Source organism: Haliotis cracherodii, unplaced genomic scaffold (assembly GCF_022045235.1).
Source record: "Haliotis cracherodii isolate W230 unplaced genomic scaffold, xgHalCrac1.p SCAF_6, whole genome shotgun sequence".
NCBI classification, from domain to species: domain Eukaryota; kingdom Metazoa; phylum Mollusca; class Gastropoda; order Lepetellida; family Haliotidae; genus Haliotis; species Haliotis cracherodii.
The window spans coordinates 20396495-20419059 of record NW_027266319.1 but is presented as its reverse complement, the minus strand read 5'-3'; the positions used below and the strand labels follow the sequence as shown (position 1 = coordinate 20419059).

Here is a 22565-nt window from a genome sequence, read left to right as displayed (position 1 = left end):
TTGGACGGAACTGAGACGGCTTGGTTGTATACTGAAAGAAATTTTGTTTGAAATAAGCAAATCGAAGCCTCCATGGAGGAAAAACGGAGCTCAAGCAGGTAGCCCAGATCTTCAATTATACTTCTGCCAAATTACAACGTCGAAGTATATTTCTAAAGTCACTAAAACACCGATAACAATATCGCATCGCGTTGGTTTTGTTCCCTATATATAAACCATGGTTGACCTCGCGAATGAAAATAACTTGCGTCTGTTGACAATCATTATAAACAATGTCCCATGGTCTTGCAGATCAAAACGCCAGTCTAAGTCTGCCCCAGACGAAGGATTCTGGGACTGCAGTGTTTGCACGTACAAAAACTCCCCCGAAGCCTATAAGTGTGAAATGTGCGATGTCCGGAAAGGTACTTCTACCAGGTAAGGCGTTTGATGGTATTACGGCCGTCGCGTGTTCCCGTGTCGTTAACATAAACAATGTCTGTATCACAAACCTTCTAAACACCTACCAAGTGAGAACGTACGTCATTATGAGTGTATTGTCTTTTAGGAGGGTGAACAGAAACCGTATTTTACTATTGTTTACATCAGGTAGGCAGTCTATGCCAACAACATCTTACCAGCTGATCTAGACAGTGTGACCTACTTACCCATATCTTCTGACTAATCTGACCTACATATAGATGTTACAATTGATGGTAGTGATTGCCCTCCCTGTAAGATTATATTAAGATTTCGTATATCAATCTGAGTAAAATACTGCATTTTATTATTTTCAACAGCTCAAGTTTTGTGAGTTCCAAAACTGGTGTCTAAATAAAATAATTATTTTCACATATATTAACATTTGTAGTGTAACCACATGTTAAGTTAGAATTTTCATCTATAGTACTTTAGTTGATTTTTTCACACTTCTATGATGGCATTAAACTGTTTGAATGAAGAAATGTTTCTTTGCTAGTTACTATAGTGTCATTGAAATGAATGAACATTTGCCTCCAGGGCGTCCTGTAGATAGTTTTACATATCCATGAAATTGATTACAATACACTATTCCTACATGGTTTAGATGTCCAAAATGATCAGTTGATATGCAGGTAACATTGATCAGTGATTGTTAGAAACTTGCCACATTTCATAATTCTAAACTGTATGTATGTATGACAGTATGTTTCTTTTAAGCAGTCAAATGTTGAAAATCAAATATGAACATGTATCACTTTAAGCATTTCTTCTCCTGCTGGATAACGTTGATTAAATGCCTCATTATAGTGTAGTTACCGATGCATTATCTTACCTCTCGCATAAGACAACTGACTTGTATTAGTCAATGACATTTTGACAAATTTCCATTTACCCCACCTCAGCGGAGGTCAACTTGGAAAAATATACTCTGCCATTAGCTTGGGATACATAGTCACACAGAGGGTACTAACTTCAAAACTCTTATTGTGATAAGCCAACAACTCATGATAGGATTGCAATTATAACTTCTCACATACTATAATGGCAGTAGTAGGTGGTCATTATAGACCTGCACCTTTTGCCAACCATTTTCGATATTTTGTTTACATTTATTATTGTTACCGTTTTCTTGTTACTGAACAATTCTATTGTTTATGTGTGATTGTCTATTAATTATGAGTATCCCTGTGGGGACTCCAGGTTAGAATTGGTCCTCAGCAATCTGTGCTGGTCAACCTAATGAATTAGGTGGTCTGACATGGTGACTTGGATGACTACATGCCATCGTAACCTGATGGACCATTAGTCTCAAATTGAGTTGTGGAATATTTGGGTTTATTTGGTGTTTACAATTGGACATCTCTGCCTCCATACTCTTCACATACCTCTACATCAGCCCCTACACCATTCATCCTATGTGGATCTTTCTGAACGGGCCGGTGTTAAACCAGCCTATGCCCCGTGACAAAAGAAAGGGGACACCACTCTCACACAGTGCTGACTGCTTAAGAATTGTACATTACATGAAAGCCAATGTGTTGGATGTTGGGCATATTTGACTTTATTGAACAATGCATAATCCCCTGATTGAAGTATTTATGTATATTTAGCTCTGATTTTACTGCAAGCTGTTAAACTTTGAGTGAGTTTCTGATCTTTCTTGTGACAAGTCCCCAACAAAAAACTTCATCATAAATAACTGCATGGGACAGTTGACGGAAATCAGTCCTTTGAACATGTTACGATCAATAGGCTCAAATCTAACGCTGTTCTGATCAGATTTTAGATATTGCAGCCTTCATTTTACTGATCACTTATCAGTCTTGACAATTCTTGTGCAGATGAAAATTGAAGGAGGTGTTTCTTCTTGTTGGCTGCATGGGTTAATGCTTGTAAATATATTGACGTGACTCAGTTACATGTATTGTCAACAGGCTGAAAAAGATAATTGATTATAAGACCAAACCTTTCTAATGTCTTGGTTTACCATTTTATGTGTAAAATGCTGATTATCTGCAAGGTCCAATCAGTGGCAGGGTTCATGCTAGTTGACATGAAGGAAGGGCCCTTTGGTCCATCTGGTCATTGATAATGGGGTCCTTTTAAAAAAAGGCAGGATCACTTTCAATAGGATAGCCGTATACTACTTGGTAGTCTTTTCAGAATGGTTGGTCAAGTTAATCTAGTATGCAAAACTAAGTGCCGTTTGCATGCAATTTGGGAAAAATGTTATTATTTTGCTAAAATTGTTTAGGGGCACGGGTGGCCCAGTCGTCTTAGGCATCCCTTAGGCATGCCAGAAACCTATGATTGTGAATTAAAATCCCGATTTCCCCCCGATTATGTTTCTAGGTTTGTCAGCACCATACCCGTGCTTGTGCGTTTCACCAATGGTAAACGTCTCAGAGCTGCATCACTTCGGGCTTTCCTCCCACATTAAGCTGACACGCCGGGATATAACAAGAATACTGTTAAAAGTGGTGTTAATACAAGTCACCTGAACAAAACCATAACATTAGTTATTACTGTTAAAGTTGAATGGGGGAACCAATTTTTAGTTTTTATGGACATTTGCTGGAGACTAAGGAAATAAAGCCAACCTCTTCTCTTTGAATAAGTGATTAGTTTGGGACAATTTTTAATCCCTTGTGGGAGCAGAGTTGCCACCATCTTGCTGTTACACATTCTGTTTAGCTTGTTGTTGCACCTGCTGTTTGGATTGCTGTTACACTTGCTGTCACACTTGATGTTACACCTGCTGTTTGGCTTGCTGTTACACTTGCTAATTGGCTTGCTGTTACACCTGCTGTTTGGCTTGCTGTTACACCTGCTGTTACACTTGCTAATTGGCTTGCTGTTACACTTGCTAATTGGCTTGCTGTTACACTTGCTGTTTGGCTTGCTGTTACACTTGCTGTTACACTTGCTGTTACACTTGCTGTTACACTTGCTGTTACACTTGCTGTTTGGCTTGCTGTTACACTTGCTAATTGGCTTGCTGTTACACTTGCTGTTTGGCTTGCTGTTACACCTGCTGTTGCACCTGCTGTTACACTTGCTGTTTGGCTTGTTGTTACACTTGTTGTTTGGCTTGCTGTTACACTTGCTGTTACACTTGCTGTTACACTTGCTGTTTGGCTTGCTGTTACACTTGCTGTTTGGTTTGCTGTTACACTTGCTGTTTGGCTTGCTGTTACACTTGCTGTTTGGCTTGCTTTTACACCTGCTGTTACACTTGCTGTTTGGCTTGCTTTTACACCTGCTGTTACACTTGCTGTTTGGCTTGCTGTTACACCTGCTGTTACACTTGCTGTTTGGCTTGCTGTTACACTTGCTGTTTGGCTTGCTGTTACACTTGCTGTTTGGCTTGCTGTTACACTTGCTGTTTGGCCCGATAGGTAATGGTCTATCCACGTAGATAAACAATAAACCAATCAAAAAACTGTTTATATGTGACACGGACCAATCAAACAGAGCTTCTTAAATGTAGATACTGCAACATAGCTCCTTGCAGTGATGCCTCATTCACTGTGCGATCATGTGAGTGCACACACACTGTGATGCAGTTTGCTTTGTAATGTTGCACGCTCCTCACTTAAATGAATGTTAATGTGATACTATAATGCATTTTCAGGTTGTAAATGTAATTTGAGACTTTTTCAAATGATCCATTAGTATTATTTTTTGTGCCATAACTGAAATAGATGTGATGCCATTGTCTTGAATGAACTCGGCTTTTAAGTTACTCATTGGAGTCTGTCTGCATTTGTATGGCAAGGGTGATGATAGATCTGATTGCTTGAAATTGAAGATGCAAGATGTTTTCATAACCACAATCCCAAATTGGCGTTATTTGGTACATGATTCCATGTTGTTTTGTAACACTCCCAGGTCAGATATATGTGTCTGTAAGTTTGAATTTATATGTGTGAAGGCTGGTCATATATTTGAGTGCCATTCATAGGTGGAAATGTTTTCTAATTCACTGGAGGATGTATGTATGTCTCAAGGTCAAGTGCCTTGTTGACAGAAACCTGGGGTAATTAACATTTGTCTGTACAACATCATTTATTCAGTGAGGGGTCGTATAGAAAGGATTGTGTCAATTTTGCGATGGAAATATAAAACGTCAACACCAGATTAACCTGTTATCCATTAAAACAGATTCAATTGGGCGTAAGGCGAATTAGCAGTGAAAATATTTGAATGGATAACTGAAAACAGTGATAGCACCAGGTGTTCATGAAAATGGTAAGCATGTCCTGCCCTGACTGAAGCAGCCAACAGAAATTTGTGGCAGTAGACAAGTTGACCTTTTTATATGCTTTCATCTGGAGAAATGTAATAGAATGAAAGATATATATGTACATGATGTAACTGTCATTTATGTGAAGGTTTCTGTTAATCACAATTGACACTTTGATCTTATTTCATCATAAAAGTGAAGTCTTAACTTGCACGTGTTGTATATGCAAATGGCAGAATCGCCCAAGACTTTCCTCACAAATGTCCGATCAATTTGGATGTGACAATACTGCAGTGTCAATTTGCACGAGTATCAGCTTCCTTCAGCAAGCATGAACAAGTCAACAAACAAACAGCCATTTCCATTACCTGAAGAAGCAGCAAGATCAGCGCTTTTCTTGGGCACGCTCGGTCCGGACTCAGTTTTCATAACACTAATGTTAGAAGTTAAGGTTTAGGTGGATCCTAGACTTAAATACTAAAGGAACAAACCTCAAGTCTTGAAGCAGTGATGGATGAATATGTGTTGGATAAACTATTATATCTTTAACATAAGGAACCCCCCCCCCCCCCCCCCCCCCCATGCCAAATGATTGGCCCCCATGTAGAATTATACTCACAGAAAAAGAATATAAGCTTACATTAAAGTGACACAAATTTGCAATTCACACTCAGGAGCCTGCCTCCGTGGTCTATATGGATAGAGTGTTTGCCTGGAGAATGGAAGGCTGGTGGTTTGATCCGTGCCCACGTCATCCCAAAATATGGCACTTGTTGTTACCCTTCCTGGTGCTCTGCATTAAGAGGATAAAACAAGGACTGGTCAGCTCAGAATCGGTACACTGTGTCTGAGAGGGGTTAACTTGCAGCATGTTAGACGAACACTTAGTCTCTGAAAATATACAATTTTAACAGAAACAAATAACTACATTTAAATTCAAAAGGAGCCTCAGTGAGATGAGTGATTGAGAACCTGAACGTGTGGAAAATCTAGACTTGCTTCATTTAGGACTATAGCATTACAGTAAGGGCTGGTCGATGGGGAATATAATATGGTTCAGGGACTGTGAGACATTTTATCTCAGTGGGCTTGCACTATAAAACCGGCATTAGGCTGTACATATTCATACACGTTGTAATGTAAGTGCAATAATCTTGAACATGATGAAGACCCAATTTACCTCACCTCACCTCACACTCAGGAGCCTGGATAGCCAACAGATTCAGTGTTTAGTTACATCCTATGACATGGTGTATATGTTCCATGCACTCTTATCATGCTTATGTTGCTGATTGGATTTTGATACAGACCCTGTGTGGTCACATGAGACGATCCACTTAAAGCCATACATTTCATGGAAGGTTATCTTGACCAGTGGTCAGTAGTACCTGGTGAAACGTCATCCAATCGGATGCTTGTATTATAAAGTACACATTTTGATTGGTGGATATTTCAGAAGAGAACATGTTGTTCCTGAATACTGAAGTTGGAGCTTTAAAGGAATTTGTCATGAGATTTTTACGTAGAAATTGATATTAATAAAACATTGATAAAGTGGTTACAATGTTCATAATCACGAGACCATTTTGGTCCAGATTCACACCATATTATCTTGAACTTAATATCTGAATGTACAGGACCCGTGAAGATTCCGGGGTAGAATTGGTCTTCCTGAGATTCAAATACTATCTGTGCAAACTTGTGGACCCCATTTAATTTCAAACACTGCTAACTGCCCCTTTATCTCAAATTCAACATGCAAATATCAAGTTTTGAAAATATTAGTTTCTTCCAACTATGTTTTTATTTTAGAGATTTGTAATGTTATCATAAGTTTGGAAATGGGTACAAGGGCTATTTCTTCCAACTATGTTTTATTTTAGAGATTTGTAATGTTATAAACTTGGATATGGTACAAGGGGCTGTTAAAAGTGGTGTCACATGTTTCTGCACAAAGTCTTACCCGTTAGCTGTGCTTTTATCTTGTGTGTGTGTGTGTGTGGGGGGGGGTCAAATCCCAAAGCTTCCATCATGATGAACCAGCATCAGTGACCTGCAAAGGTTTAGCATTAAACCCAACTGACTCACTTATAAGTTAGCTGTAACTGTCGTAAGATCAAGAATGGCACAATTAAGAAAATGAGAGTCTTGATAGCCATTTAGAAGTTGGATGCAATAACCTTCATTGACAAGGAGACCTGTGAAGAATAGGTCTTTAACAACCCATGATTGTTGTAAGACTAAGGTGATCGGGTGGTCATGCGATCAATCACTGGATGTCTGGTCCAGATGATTTGCAGACTGCCATCTTATAGCTGGAATATTGCTGAGTGTGGCGTCAAACAAACACTGACAAGGAGTATTGTGGAAAAAACTTCTTCATTATATACATTCACACCGTTTCAGGGCTACTTGGCCTGTTCATTCATCATTCACGACCAAGTAGCTCTCAAGCACTGTGACTGTATGTAAAAGAAGGTGTTATCCATAATACTCCTTTTTGAATTATTAGATTAGTATGAATAGCTCCCATTTTGCAGTCCATATTTTCTGTTTTACAGTATCTTCCCTGTATCAGTTCCTTCAGGTAACCATGGTAACGTTTTGTGACCTTAAACCAGGCAATTAGAACATTGCAATCCATACCGTAATGTCCTGTTACGTGATGAAATATTTACATTTGTCATTCATACCAAAAGAAGAAAAAAAATATCATTCATTACTGACCCCATTGGGATTCCCCAAGAAATATACTGGATGAAAGAGGGGGATTTATTGGTTCAAGTGGTCACAGACTTGGTGAATTATGTGTTATTGTTTCCAGACAGCATGGATCATTGCTTGTATATCAATCACTAGTCCTTATAATGATGACAGACCCGTAAAGATTCCGGGGTAGAATAGGTCTTCAGCAACCCATACTTGCCGTAAAAGGCGACTAAGCTTGTCGTAAAAGGCAACTAATCGGATCGGGAGGTCAGGCTCGCGGACTTGGTTGATACATGTCATCGATCTCAATTGCGTGGATCGATGCTCATGATGTCAATCACTGGATTGTCTGGTCTAGACTCGATTATTTTACAGACCGCCGTCATAAAGCTGGAATATTGCTGAGTGCGGCATTAAACAACAAACAAACAAAACTATAATGATGACATATGGCAAAAGCCTTACAAATAGGAAATTGTTATCAGTCCTTATGATACCTTAACTATTGGGCAGTTTGGCAAGGACTACAGGACTATTGCCAATTTCTAATACTGCTGGTTTGTCTGTCCAGGCTTTGATTAATTACAGGTCATTGTGATATATCTGGAATATTGCAGAGTACAGCGCTAAAAAAGTCAAATAAAAAGAATCTGATTATTTTCTCTAGTGATATTTTGTATCATGGAGAAATTGCAAAGTTTGATCTGTCGCAGGGCATTGTCCGAGGAACCTCTCCCTGTGTACTGTGTAACACTGGAGCACCTTGATGTGGGTAGCATCCTCATGTTGTGGTCTGGTCACACCCATTGAACTCTGCAGCAAGGCTAAATGTCTCCTTCACCTTAATGGCAGCTGACAGAAACAACAGGAGAAAACGGTAATCAGCACCGTGGGCAGATCACGTTTCCTGGGATAGTCCGCCAAACTGCAGCACCCTACAGAACTGCAGGCATGGCTTGTGTCTTACAGCTGTCTTGTCCAACCTGCAGTTCCACTGTGGTATCACCTGGTCTGTGGTATGGGCCAGTCCATGTTGAGTTGAGGGTGAGAGGTTGTACGGAAGTTCTATGCCACCAGATGTTCCTGTAACACTTGTTTGATCTATCTTGTGATTTGTTCTCCATTTGTCTACAGATACTGGGGAGGAGGGTTGTAGTGAGGGGATCGGAAAAGGGGATTTAGTTCACGATTAGTTCACTTCCTGTAACCTTAAATTAGATTAGTGGACTTGAGTTTGACAAGTTTAAACCCAAGAGTTTTTATAATATATGTCGAAAAACGAACTCAAGAAAATCAATGTAATTCCACTTAATCAAAAAAATTGTGAGTAGATACAATGTTTTTGGTGTTTACAATTTGATAAGATAATATTTCATAACACCATGCATGGGGTTAATCTCAGTGATATGTCAAGCATAGACGTTGATGCAGGACTGTGAGACAAGATGACGTTTTATTTCATGAAGAGTTAGAGTATCGCCTGTGAATAGTGAATTACTCGGCAGGTGGTAGTTCAGAGAGACCCCATTTAATATTGCGTGGCAGTTTGTCGAAACAGATTTATTTTCTATCTGATTACTGAGTGAAACCCCTCCCACCCACTTCGCAGAGTTGTAAATTGAAATATGCGGGCTAGGGGATTTTCATCTCTGTCTAGTCCACAGAAGTTAAGATACCTTCTTTCATGTTGAACCAGAAGTCTCATCAAATCATTGCAAGTACCTTTTTTACATCAATAATTAGGGGGAAGAAAAAACATTTTCTTTCAGAACTAATTTCATAAGATTTTATGTATCCTTAAGATGAAGCACAAGCGGACTATTTAGGCATCTGTGAAGTTGCATCAATAGAGTGCGTTTGGACGCTATGGAAACGGCTTTAAGTGGTGTACTTCAGGCATGAGCTAGAGTGCCATTAATCTTCAGACTTCACCAGAACACTCTCTGACATCATTGGAGTGCACCCAGGCAGCAATAGAGCACACCCAGGCAGCAATAGAGCACACCCAGGCATCAATAGAGCACACAGGCAACAATAGAGCACACCCAGGCAACAATAGAGCACACCCAGGCAGCAATAGAGCACACAGGCATCAGTAGAGCACACACAGGCATCAGTATAACACACCCAGGCATCAATAGAGCACATCCAGTCATCAATAGAGCACACACAGGCAGCAATAGAGCACACACAGGAGCACACACAGGCAGCTAGCACACACAGGCAGCAATAGAGCACACCCAGGCAGCAATAGAGCACACCCAGGCAGCAATAGAGCACACACAGGCATCAATAGAGCACACACAGGCAGCAATAGAGCACACACAGGCATCAATAGAGCACACACAGGCATCAATAGAGCACACACAGGCATCAGTCGAACACACACAGGCATCAGTCGAACACACATGCATTGGAGGAGCACATACAGGCATCAATATGGCACACCCAGGCATCAATAGAGCACACACAGGCATCAATAGAGCACACACAGGCAGCAATAGAGCACACCCAGGCAGCTAGCACACACAGGCAGCAATAGAGCACACACAGGCAGCAATAGAGCACACACAGGCATCAATAGAGCACACACAGGCATCAATAGAGCACACACAGGCATCAGTCGAACACACACAGGCATCAGTCGAACACACATGCATTGGAGGAGCACATACAGGCATCAATATGGCACACACAGGCATCAATATGGCACACACAGGCATCAATAGAGCACACCCAGGCAGCAATAGAGCACACACAGGCAGCAATAGAGCACACAGGCATCAATAGAGCACACACAGGCATCAATAGAGCACACCCAGGCATCAGTCGAACACACATGCATTGGAGGAGCACATACAGGCATCAATATGGCACACCCAGGCATCAATATGGCACACACAGGCATCAATATGGCACACACAGGCATCAATATGGCACACACAGGCATCAATATGGCACACACAGGCATCAATATGGCACATACAGGCATCAATATGGCACACACAGGCATCAATATGGCACACACAGGCATCAATATGGCACACACAGGCATCAATATGGCACACACAGGCATCGATATGGCACACACAGGCATCAATATGGCACACACAGGCATCGATATGGCACACACAGGCATCAATATGGCACACACAGGCATCAATATGGCACACACAGGCATTGATGTGGCACACACAGGCATCGATATGGCACATACAGGCATCAATATGGCACACACAGGCATCAATATGGCACACACAGGCATCAATATGGCACACACAGGCATCAATATGGCACACACAGGCATCAATATGGCACACACAGGCATCAATATGGCACATACAGGCATCAATATGGCACACACAGGCATCAATATGGCACACACAGGCATCAATATGGCACACACAGGCATCAATATGGCACACACAGGCATCGATATGGCACACACAGGCATCAATATGGCACACACAGGCATCAATATGGCACACCTAGGCAGCAAAATTGCACATCCAGGCATCAGTAGAGCACATCAGAGGCATCAGTTAGGTGCAATCAGTCGTCCATTGTACATCAAATTTAATTAATATTACATAAGACCTGGCCTCCAAATTTAGAGATTAATGTAGTTTTGTAAATTATGGTTGTAGTTATTTATCTAGACCTACTCAGAGGCTGATATTAGCCCCAAGTCTGCAGCAAATGTCAGTACAAATTCCCGAATTGAAATAAAACATTATATGGACAGAGAACATTTGTTTCATCCCAACAATTTCTAGAATCTGAGTAATATGTCATCAGGAATCAACCCTCCTTGTCATAAAATATACAAATATGGGGTTATTATCATGAAGGATTATACCTCAATTAATCATGTTCCTCTCCGGGCTCCCCCACAGCAAATCTCCAGCCAGCAGAGGGACTGATGACACGTGATCTCACCACTCCTGGGAGTTTACAGGCCTGTGGAAATGTTGCCTGTATGCTGTCACATTTATGTAACACATTTCATCTTGTATCAACTATCTGTCTGTACTCATCACAGCTCAGTCACTGTTATTACAATATATAGCAATAAAGTAGCAAGTATCTACATATGGAATTGATCTAGTTATGATAAATATCAGATCTCATGATACCGTATTCGACGTAATAAGCGCCCAGGGCGCTCTCAAAATTAGAAATAGGAGGCTCTTATTAGAATATTATTTTAGTGGAAAAAAACAAAGTTAAAAGGTAAATTTCGTGGTTAATGCTGACGGCCTGAAATGTTTATGTATGACAGTTATATTTTCCCAGCATTTAATTGCCCATAATTAAGAATGCATATAACAGATGAGTGTGTATTTTAAGCGAATATATAAGTCTTGTGTACATTGATCAATTGGAAGGGGTGCTAATTAAGATTGTTCACTGGCCAATTTATTAGCGAATATCGCCGTGGGCGCTTATTACGTCGAATACGGTACTTGCTGAAAAGTCAGGACGAGAAGTTTCAAGAACAGTTTCTCCAGATGGTTGCTAGTACTGGGTCTTAGCATGCGGTCAAAAGGGTAGTCAACAGCTACAAAATATGTCATTAGAAAATTGGTTCTTTATGTCAATATGAGTATGTCACTTTGAAAACAATTGCGTGGAAATGCCAAAGACCCGGGTTCGATTCCTGACATGGGTACAATGTGTGAAGCCCATTTCTGGTGTCCCCCGCCATGATATTGCTGGAATATTGCTAAAAGTGGTGTAAAACCAGCATAAAACCATACTCACTCACTCACTCACACACTTAACTGTGTAGATCGATGCTCATGATGTCAAACACTGGATTGTCTGGTCCAGACTCGATTATTTACAGACCGCCGTCATATAGCTGGAATATTGATGAGTGCTGCGTAAAACAACAACAAACTTTGAAAACCAAACCAAATGTGCTTTATAAAGAAAACAGCACAGGATATGTTTTAGAAATGTCTATTTTGTATCAAAATATGAAGTGAGTAGTGCTTTTCTTTTTTCCATGTGTATAGGGTTACCTGACACTATTTATCCTCTAGTGTACCATCTTTTGTGTAAGGTCTTGAGGTCACCCTGATGTATGACTTACGCTGCCTGAACAAGGAAATGGTGTGTGCTACTTGCGTAAAATGGTGTTCCGTGTGGACGTGGGGTATGGTAATAGTTGACACTGTCGTCCGTATAGTGACAGCATACATCATTCAGACATCTACGACGTGTACAGCAACACCCCCGGCTGACTTATGCCAATAAAAAAAGGACATTAAAACACTTTCAGTGGTAAAATAAAATGCTTTTGGTATTAAATTGTTAGTGAGAGAGCACCAGAATGGAGAACACTGAGAAGAGAGTCAGAAGTTCTGTTTGATAGATAACCACTTGTTTTATACACTGGCAGTCACATCATACAACAGATGATTGAAACTAGGCTGTACTGAATAATTAGTTCCATGGGTGTATAGTAATTCTATCCTTACAATAGGCCAGTGATAGATAAGCAGACAGACACCAGGGACAACATGTTCTTAATATTTATGTAATCTAAAAATTATGATTCAAACTTATAACTTATAAATTATTACCTAAGAGACTTGTGTAAGTCTAGATAGAAACATATGTCTCGTGTTGTGGCTGTGTAGTGTGTAACTGTCGTGTCGGGTGGTAATGAATTGCTCTGAATGTCAGAAAACAGCTTTAACAGAGTTGGGGGGTAGACCATGGGTGGCCCAGGGGTAGATTTGGGGAGGGGTAGACAATGAGTGGCCCAGGGGTAAGAGTACACCATGAGTGGCCCAGGGGTAGATTGGGGGAGGGGGTAGACCATGGGTGGCCCAGGGGTAGGTGGGGAGGGGGGTAGACCATGAGTGACCCTGGAGTAGATTGGGGGAGGGGCTAGACCATTGGTGGCCCAGGGGTAGGTGGGGAGGGGCAGGTGGGGAGGGGCTAGACCATGGGTGGTGCAGGGGTAGGTGGGGAGGGGGTAGACCACGAGTGGCCCAGGGGTAGATTGGGAAAAGGGGTAGACCAAGGGAGGCCCAGGGGTAGATTGGAGTTGGGGGTAGACCAAGGGAGGCCCAGGGTAGATTGGAGTTGGGGGTAGACCACGGGAGGCCCAGGGGTAGATTGGGGGTGGGAGTTGACCACGGATGGCCCAGAAGTAGATTGGAGGAGGGGGTACCCATGAGTGGCCCTGGGTTAGATTGGGGGAGGGAGTAGACCATGAGTGGCGGAGGCGTGGTCCAGAGGTAAAGACAGGGTTACAGGGTTGACAAGGGTTGACCCAGCTGTTTGGGGGTAAACAAGTGTGGCCCAGGGGTAGGTCTTTTTCGGTGTGATTTTGATTAGACAAAATATAGTCTGAAATGAACACAGTTGTTCATTTGTGTATGACAAGTATTTGGGTTGTTATGTTATTTACCAAAGGCTATGCTACATATTCCTTTAGTTCTAGTTTTATGAAATAACTGCTTTTTGTTGCAGTATGTAGTCATATATAATTTGACTTTTCTAACCTATAAAAAATACAGTGGACGGGAGAAGAAGACATTCCTATTTTTATCTCAACTTGTTTGTTTGCTCATGCTTTGTGATGGTTAAACTGAAGTATTAGTAAAAGAGTCGTAAAAGAAAAAAATATGAGACAAATTTGTATCTCTTGATGGGGCATTTACTCTGAATCCTGCAAGACCATCCCATTGTCTCATCATCCTATGACGATGCTTCTGTGACTTGGGTGGCAGAGTTGAAGTCAATGTTTTTAATAATTTCACTTTTGACACATTCCCCCAAGGTCACTATATTGGAAGAGTGGCTATTGCGTTTCTCTTTGCACATGTATTATGACTGTCTGATGAGGTCAGTGTATAATCTAATCACACACATGTTCACTATCAGATGATGGGGTAGGCCAGGTGGGATGGGGTGCTGTGGGGGGCAGGGGGTGTCTGTGCAGGGGTGAGGGAATTAAGTCTGAGGCTGCCCAGACAGGGATGGGCGGAAGTGGTGATTTCCTCTACTTGTCTTTTTACACGAACATTAACGTGATTAAGGGACCATCTCAATATCTTCATGTGTGTGTGTGGAGTTGGATGAAAGAGTGCCTTGGTCCATGGACTGACCTTCATTATTTCCAGTCATGGTCTAGACAGTGTAATTAGTAGGGGTGTCACGATTCACCAGTACATTGGTGCATCGATAATATTTTTAGATGATTCATATTTTAATCCTGTATTGATTCATGTCGTTTCACTCTTGGAACAGCATAAAAACAGCAATGGAATGAATTTGTTGGCAAAATCAGAAAATGGGTCCTACATGCATTTAAGAAACTATTTTATCATTTTTAATCTATTTTACATCTACATTGTTTTATGACGTTAATTCTGTTTTAGGCTTTTTTAACTGACATTGACACTCCAGTGTCATTGAAATGTGACCCATTTAGTTTCAAATATGAGACCAACTTAAGGAAGTTTCAAGCCTTTAAACTTACCCGGTACTACTTTTTATGCCCTATGAAATATACACATCAATTCCAAGTGCAGCGAATTAAGTATCGTGATACATATATCATGGAAAAAATATTGCGATACGGAGCGTATTGGGAGATAGTCATACCATAGTAACGAGTTCCCTATGTGTTAAGCTGACATTGTTTACTGCTAGATTCATGAACATAATAAAATGTGTCTGTTTCGACAGTGCACTCAGAAATGACCACGGCCAGCGAACAGTCTGCGACTTTATCCAATAGACAGAAGCCCCTGTCTAGCAAAATCTCTTATAATCAAGTGTTTTTTTGGTTGTTTGTTGTTTATCGCCACATTCAGCAATATTCCGGCTATATGACGGCGGTCTTTTAATAATCGAGTCTTGACCAGACAATCCATTGATTGACAACATGCGCATCGATCTACGCAATTGGGATCGATTACATGCATGAACCAAGTCAGCGAGCCTGATCACTCGATCCCTTGAGTCGCCTCTTACGACAAGCAAAGTCGCCTTTTACGGCAAGCATGGGTTGCTGAAGACCTATTCTACCCCGCATCTTTATAATCAATTCCGGTTGTAACAATCCGGTGATTGATATTATGAGCAAGGATCTATGGTAGGTTATGATGACATTCAGTCAAGCAAGTTACGAGTTTGACTACTTGATCCAGCAAGTCACCTCTTTCAGCAAAGCATAGGTTGCTGGGGACCAATTTATAGTTAACCCATTCTCCCTATACAAGGGGCATAATGAAATGAAAATTATACTAAACAAACTTTGATTGTCAGTTTTTAAATTGTGAAGATTTTTTAAAAGTTCTCTTTTTCTTTAAATCAGCAGTATTTTAAAATTATATTTTGAGATTGTAGTCCATGCAATAATGTAAAACTAAGCTTTGAAACCTGTTCCTATTTATTGGTCGTTACATCAGTGAAGTACAGACTCTCGCGACAAGGTCATTATTTTCTTATTAGTTATACATATCATAAACATGAACTGGAAAATTATTAGTTCATATCAGGTAATTTTTAAAGGCATTTGCTGCAGACTTGGTCTAGATTAATCCGTGAATGTCTACACACCTGATAGATAGTGCACCGAAATGAGGTAAAGAAATACAGACCTGATTTTGTGTTGTATAAGAAGTAGGATTTGTTTCTGTGTTGTTTAATGCCACACTCAGCAGTACTCCAGCTGTAGGACGACCACCTGTAAATAATTGAATCTGGAGCAGACAATCCAGTGATTAGTAGAAGAAAGTGATGTTATTTTAGGCTACAGCCAGCAATATTTGACTTAAGTAATGGATCCCGAAACAGAGCATGGGCAATTATCCGCGGGGGTCTGATGACACAATCAGCCAGGCAACACACCGCAACCACCCATGTGAGCAGCTTTTCTGTCAAACATGTTACAAGACTTTTAATCACTTAGGGGTGATTTTATTTGTGTTTGTGTGGTTTTTATTAGTAGCAATGTTGAGGATAGTAACTTTCCATGATATACACGGAGATGACCTAGTTGTTAAAACATAGCTCATAACACCTGGTTGAATTCCTCACATGGGTACAATGAGTGAAGCCCGGTTCTGGTGTCCCCCACTGTAATGTCGATGAAACATGGCTACAAGCAGCACTCACTCACTCACCCAACCCCCCCCCCCCCCCCCCCCCCCCCCCCACACACACACACACACACACCCTCCCTCACACAACCACCCACTCACTCACTCACACAACCACTCACTCACTCACTCACTCACTCACTCACCCACCCACATACCCACCCACATATCCACCCACCCACTCACTCACTCACTCACTCACTCACTCACCCACCCACCCACTCACTCACTCACTCACTCACTCACTCACTCACTCACCCACATACCCACTCACTCACTCACTCACTCACTCACTCACTCACTCACCCACTCATTATGTTCTTGTTCATGAGACCTTAAGAAAATAGGTTTCATAAGTTTTTTGGGTCTATGAACATTCATTTGTTTTTATGAGACACAAGATAACTTTATTGTGTGCGATTCACCAAACTTTATCTTCTCGCCGTTGTTGACGAGTCAGCACTTCCCGTTCCACACACGCTCCTGTGAAGCCCTCCACTAAGAGGGAATGCTGAAAGTAGTACTGTTTTAGAAGTGAGGTTAGTGCCCTGCTGCAGCTTCAAATATTAGAGCTAATTGAATTTGATAATAGCATCTTCCCTACAATCTCCCAAAGTCTTTTCTGGTGGTCTCTGTAAAAACCTAAGTAATCACCATACAGTTATCCAAAATACAAATTAGATTTAAGATGTGGTTCAACATGTATGTAAAAATGTAATCTTCATGGCAAAATCAGCGTCTTTATTTGCAAAGAGCTTGATGGAGGTATTTGCGATAATTTAATTGTTCAACATAGGTATAGTGATAATCTGAGAAAAAATCAGCTAGTCTCTTGGTTAAGATCTGACTCCATGTTGAAGTGATGAAAGCTGAAACTGTGCCCTCCTCTCATTATACTCCTGTTCATCCTCTTTGCTTCTAGAACGTCAATATATTTCACTTATTTAATGTTCAAAAGTCTCTTTTTCCATGATGGCTTCTGGAGTGCGAGCCTTGATGGACTACATTAAACAGCAGGGGTAGAAGGCCGGGGACCCCACCAGCTGAGAGAAAGAGCAATGGCTGTGACATTAGAGTGGGTAGTGAGAACCACCACCGGCAGGTTGTTGGCTGTTGTTCTGGGGAAGGATGAAGGTGCGGAGGTGGTCGTGCATGAGCCACGCTGGTCTGGTCAAAAAGGCCATGTGTTAATGACCTTGTCACAGCCACCATGTCTGACGGAGTGAAAATCACCCACATTGAAATCTTTCGCCTGATTGAACAATGGACGCCAGTATGTTTGTCAGTTTAACATCAAAGTCTCTCATGTGATGAAAGTATAATATGTGATTATCACTTACCATTGCTACAAGGAGAAAATGATTAGGTGATATGAAAAAATAATCCTTTTCTGAGCAATAAACTCGTATGTAGCTGTATTTTGATGAAGATGGCGTATGTTAATTTCTCGCCTGCAGTCGGCAATATCAATTTAACAAACTGTGATGAACAATAACGGGATTAGAGTGATATCCAAAGCTAAACAACCTGAGGGCATTGACAGCTAAAGGAAAACTCATATTGAGCAAAGGTAGTTTATTATGATGGCCGTTTGTTTCCATTACCCTGTAGGTGCTATATTACATTCTATGTCAGGACAGGAAGACAGACTTTGTCAGTAAACCTGTCAAAGGAAACATTGACCCCAAGCCTGAATCACTTTGAAGTATATCACCTTGGAGTCATTATTCAAAAACCCTTGTAGACTTGGATAGAAATACCAAGGCTCTTGAATATAATTACCTACGCAGCGTTAGAAATTGGCACTAGTCCTGTAGACCTTGCCAAACTGCCCAAAAGTTAAGATATGAAAAGGACTAGAAGAAATTTGCCATTTTAAGGGGTTTGTTGTATGTTATCTAGTGGACTAAAACTGTTAGTTTCTAATGCTGCCGACGTTGTGCGAATGAGATTGCAGATTCAAAATAGCCTTTTCCAGTTATGTTTTACATTGAACATTGCTATACAATAATTACTCTTGTAAGGGTCATTATGAAAAAACAAGTTCTTGTATCTTCTACAAGAACTTCCCAATGGGGATTTGGGATAGAATGGATCCCCAGCAACCCATGCTTGCCGTTCCCTGTGAAGATCCGGGGTAGAATAGGTCTTTAGCAACCCATGCTTGTCGTACCCGTGAAGATCCGGGGTAGAATAGGTCTTCAGCAACCCATGCTTGCCATGAAAGGCGACTGTGCTTGTTGTAAGAGGCGACTAACAGGATGGGGTCGTCAGACTCGCTGACTTGGTTGATGCTTGTCATCGATCCAAATTGCATGAATCAGTGCTCATGATGTCAATCTCTGGATTGTCTGGTCCAGACTTGATTATTTACAAACCGCCGTCATATAGCTGGAACATTGCTGAGTGCGGCGTTAAACAACAATCAATCAAACCAGCAAGGTGAATGTTTTGTCTGTTAGGCTTATTTCCATGTTTAAGTTATGGCCTGGACTTGTCACTGGTGTTAATCCCTGTTATTTATTAGGACAATCACCCAGCAGAACAGGGGATCAACACCTCACATACCTTCAGGTCATAACTGTACTTGTACCATGATGAATCAAGGGACCACATCGCCACATGCTGGTTGGTGTCCCGTGGGGCCCGGGGAGGGAATAGGCCCTTAGTAAATAGGACCCTAGTGCCCCTTGCTTGTGATTAAGGGGACTAATTATGGTAGGGTGATACCAATGTTTGACCTACCTGACTGAGTGCCATTGGACCTGATGGAATGTATTTATGTTCATGATATTATCCACTTGTTTAGTATCGATAGGGTGGTACCAATGTGTGATCTACCTGATTGAGTACCATTACAAATAATGGCATGGATTGATGCTCTTGATATCACCCACTTGTTTAGTATCAATAGGGTGGTACCATTGTGTGACCTTCCTTGATTGAGTGCCATTGAACTTGATGCTGCGTTTTGATGCTAATGATTTCACCCACTTGTTTAGTGTCGATAGGGTGGTACCAATGTGTGACCTACCTGATTGAGTATCATTGCAACTAATGGCGTGGATTGATGCTCATGATATCACCCACTTGTTTAGTATCAATAGGGTGGTACCTGTGTGACCTACCTGATAGAGTGCCATTGGATCTGATGGCATGGATCGATGCTCATGATATTATCCACTTGTTTAGTATCAATAGGGTGGTGCCAATGTGTGACCTTCCTTGATTGAGTGCCATTGAACTTGATGCTGCGTTTTGATGCTCATGATTTCACCCACTTGTTTAGTGTCGATAGGATGCGTGACCTTGGATTGACTGCCAGTAAACGTGATGCTGTATATTGATGCTCATGATATTATCCACTTGTTTAGTATTAGTAGGGTGGTACCAATGTGTGACCTACCTGATTGAGTGCCATTGGGGCTCATGGGGTGCATTGATGCTCATGATATCACCTACTGGCTCACCTGTCCATGATTTGATTATTTCAGGACCGACCATTTGTTATCCTTTGTTTGTTTGTGGTGGTGAGGGGCATTAGGCACTGAGATTGTTTTGCAAAAAATAATTTGTTCTAAACAAATGGAAATGAATACTTTGCCTTCATGGTTGATCAGACCCGTGAAGATCCGGGGTAGAATAGGTCTTCAGCAACCCATACTTGTCATAAAAGGCTACTTTGCTTGTTGTAAAAGGCGACTAACTGGATTAGGTGGTCAGGCTCTCTGACTTGGTTGATACATGTCATCAATCCCAAATGCGTGGATCGATGCTCATGCTGTCAATCACTGAATTGTCTGGTCCAGAATCGATTATTTACAGACCGCCGTCATATAGCTGGAATATTGCTGAGTGCGGCTTTAAACAACAAACAAAGAAACAAAACAAAACAAATCATTGTTGATCAGGGAGAAAAGTGAGATACAGAATTGGGGAAGTAGTCCTATACAAAGTTGGGAAATGGTAGATTGAGGTGTTTCACTAGCTGAATCAGATGACTGGCCTTCTTGGGACCAGATGCTGTAAGAAGGCCAAGGCCATGGTATGATACACACCAGACAACATGGCCAGCTAGTAATCATCAGTCATATGATTCCAACAAAACAGCAACTCACCTGGTGGCTAGTCACAACAAACATGGCCGTGTTGTGTTTCTCTGGGTACAGGTAACCTTCCCGGCACAGGATCATTTGACATTTGAGTTGCCCCACACCTTGCTGGTGTAGTCATTGGCCATCATTAGGTCATTGCCAGAAGCTGCATCACAGGGTGTGGGTTGCATCTGGCTCCAGCTTAAACCACCTGTTGACCTGCTTCAGGCATCGGAGTGAGTAAGTATGCTTTTACGGCGCTTTTAGTTATTGCAAGCAATATCATGGTGGGGGGAACGCCAGAAATGGGCTTCACACATTGTACCCATGCAAATTGAACCTGAGTCTTTGGCGTGAAGAGTGAATGCTTTTACCACTGGGCCACCTCACTACCCCTTCAGTCATTAAAATGTGCTGAAGATGCATCGTTTGAAGAAATAATTCACACATTGTACCTATGCAAATTGAACCTGAGTCTTTGGCGTGAAGAGTGAATGCTTTTACCACTGGGCCACCTCACTACCCCCTCAGTCATCAAAGTGTCCTGAAGAGGCATTGTTTGAAGAAAAAATCATCGGCTGTGTAGGGTTTACACATAGTAATATGTGTGAAGGGATATTGTGCAGTGAATTGTACACAGTTGGTTTACTGTAGCTTTGAACAGTGTTCCAGTAGTCATGGTGTATCATAAGTGTGGAAGGGAAGTGTCACAGGTCTTAGAATTTTATCATAAATATGAGTTCTGGAATGCTAACCCGCAAATTGTGAGTAGATTCAACTTGAACCAATGGGCCACCAAATATTGATTTTTTGAAGTCAACATTTTAGACTAAGATCAGTTGTAAAATTTCAGTTGATTTCCCAACACAAACTGTAAAAAAGCAGTTCTTGTAAATCTAAGTGTAGTAATAACAGCAGTGTATGCAGCTCATATATATCACAGTTGAGTATTAACAGCAGTGTATGCAGCTCTTGTAAATCTAAGTGTAGTAATAACAGCAGTGTATGCAGCTCTTGTATATATAATTAAACTATATATCACAGTGGAGTATAAGAAACAGTGTTTATGTGTTAGATCTTATAAATATAGCTGTAATATTGTCATGTGTATAGAACCCTGGTTAATTGATCATATCAGCCAGGGTATATAACTCTCCTAACTAAGAGAATAGTATTGACTGCTATTAACACAGGCTTTTTTCTTCACAAGTATGGACTTAGGGGTGTGATAAGATGATGAGTCTTAAAGAGACTAAATCATTCATCCAGTCAGTATTATAGAACAATCTTGAGTTTTCCGAAACAACTGTTACTATTAAAAAATATTTTGGATAGGCACACCATGATTCAAAATTAAGAGTGAAAGTCTCACTGGTCAAAGCCTTAATGTTAAGATAAAGAGTTAGGTATTCCTCGACCTTAATACTACATGATCCAACTTGAAGGACACCAAGACTCACCTTAATTTGTAACACTGGACACATCTCAGTATGCCTGGGCTTTCTCTGGACTGATTAACCGAAAGCAACACCAACATTAGGAGATTAACAGGATTAGCAGACAATATGTGTTCTGAGCTTTACAGAATGTGACGTCTAGTTTGGGAAATTAAATAAATTTGGCTGTTGTGAAAATTCAGCACTCCAGTATTCCCAGGGTAGTGCAATGTGTCTTGTTTCCTGCAGCCTGGAACACGGGCTGACCAGCCAGGCTAGTGTGTTCTGGTTTCTCTCCAGCCCTGGGCACAGACAGACTGACCAGCCTGGACATTGCAATCTGGTTTTTCTCTGGTTACAGAATGACCCGTCCAGAGAAACTCTCAGTGCAATTTATTTCTGGTCAGTATAGGGTGACGACCTGTGGAGATCCGGGCTAGAATAGGTCTTCAGTAACCCATGATTCCCCTAAAAGGCGACTGCTTGTTGT

The 22565-nt window shown here is 41.2% G+C and overlaps 1 protein-coding gene across 1 annotated transcript in view; it reads left to right on the top strand.

Moving 5' to 3' along the window:
* Positions 1-22565, top strand: part of LOC139446807 (YY1-associated factor 2-like) — a 41439-nt gene continuing 18874 nt past the window's right edge. The window contains exons 1-2 of the mRNA XM_071228139.1: positions 1-98; positions 292-417. Of these exons, the coding sequence (XP_071084240.1) occupies positions 73-98; positions 292-417 (152 nt within the window). The 5' untranslated portion in view covers positions 1-72. The remainder of the gene's footprint in view (positions 99-291; positions 418-22565) is intronic.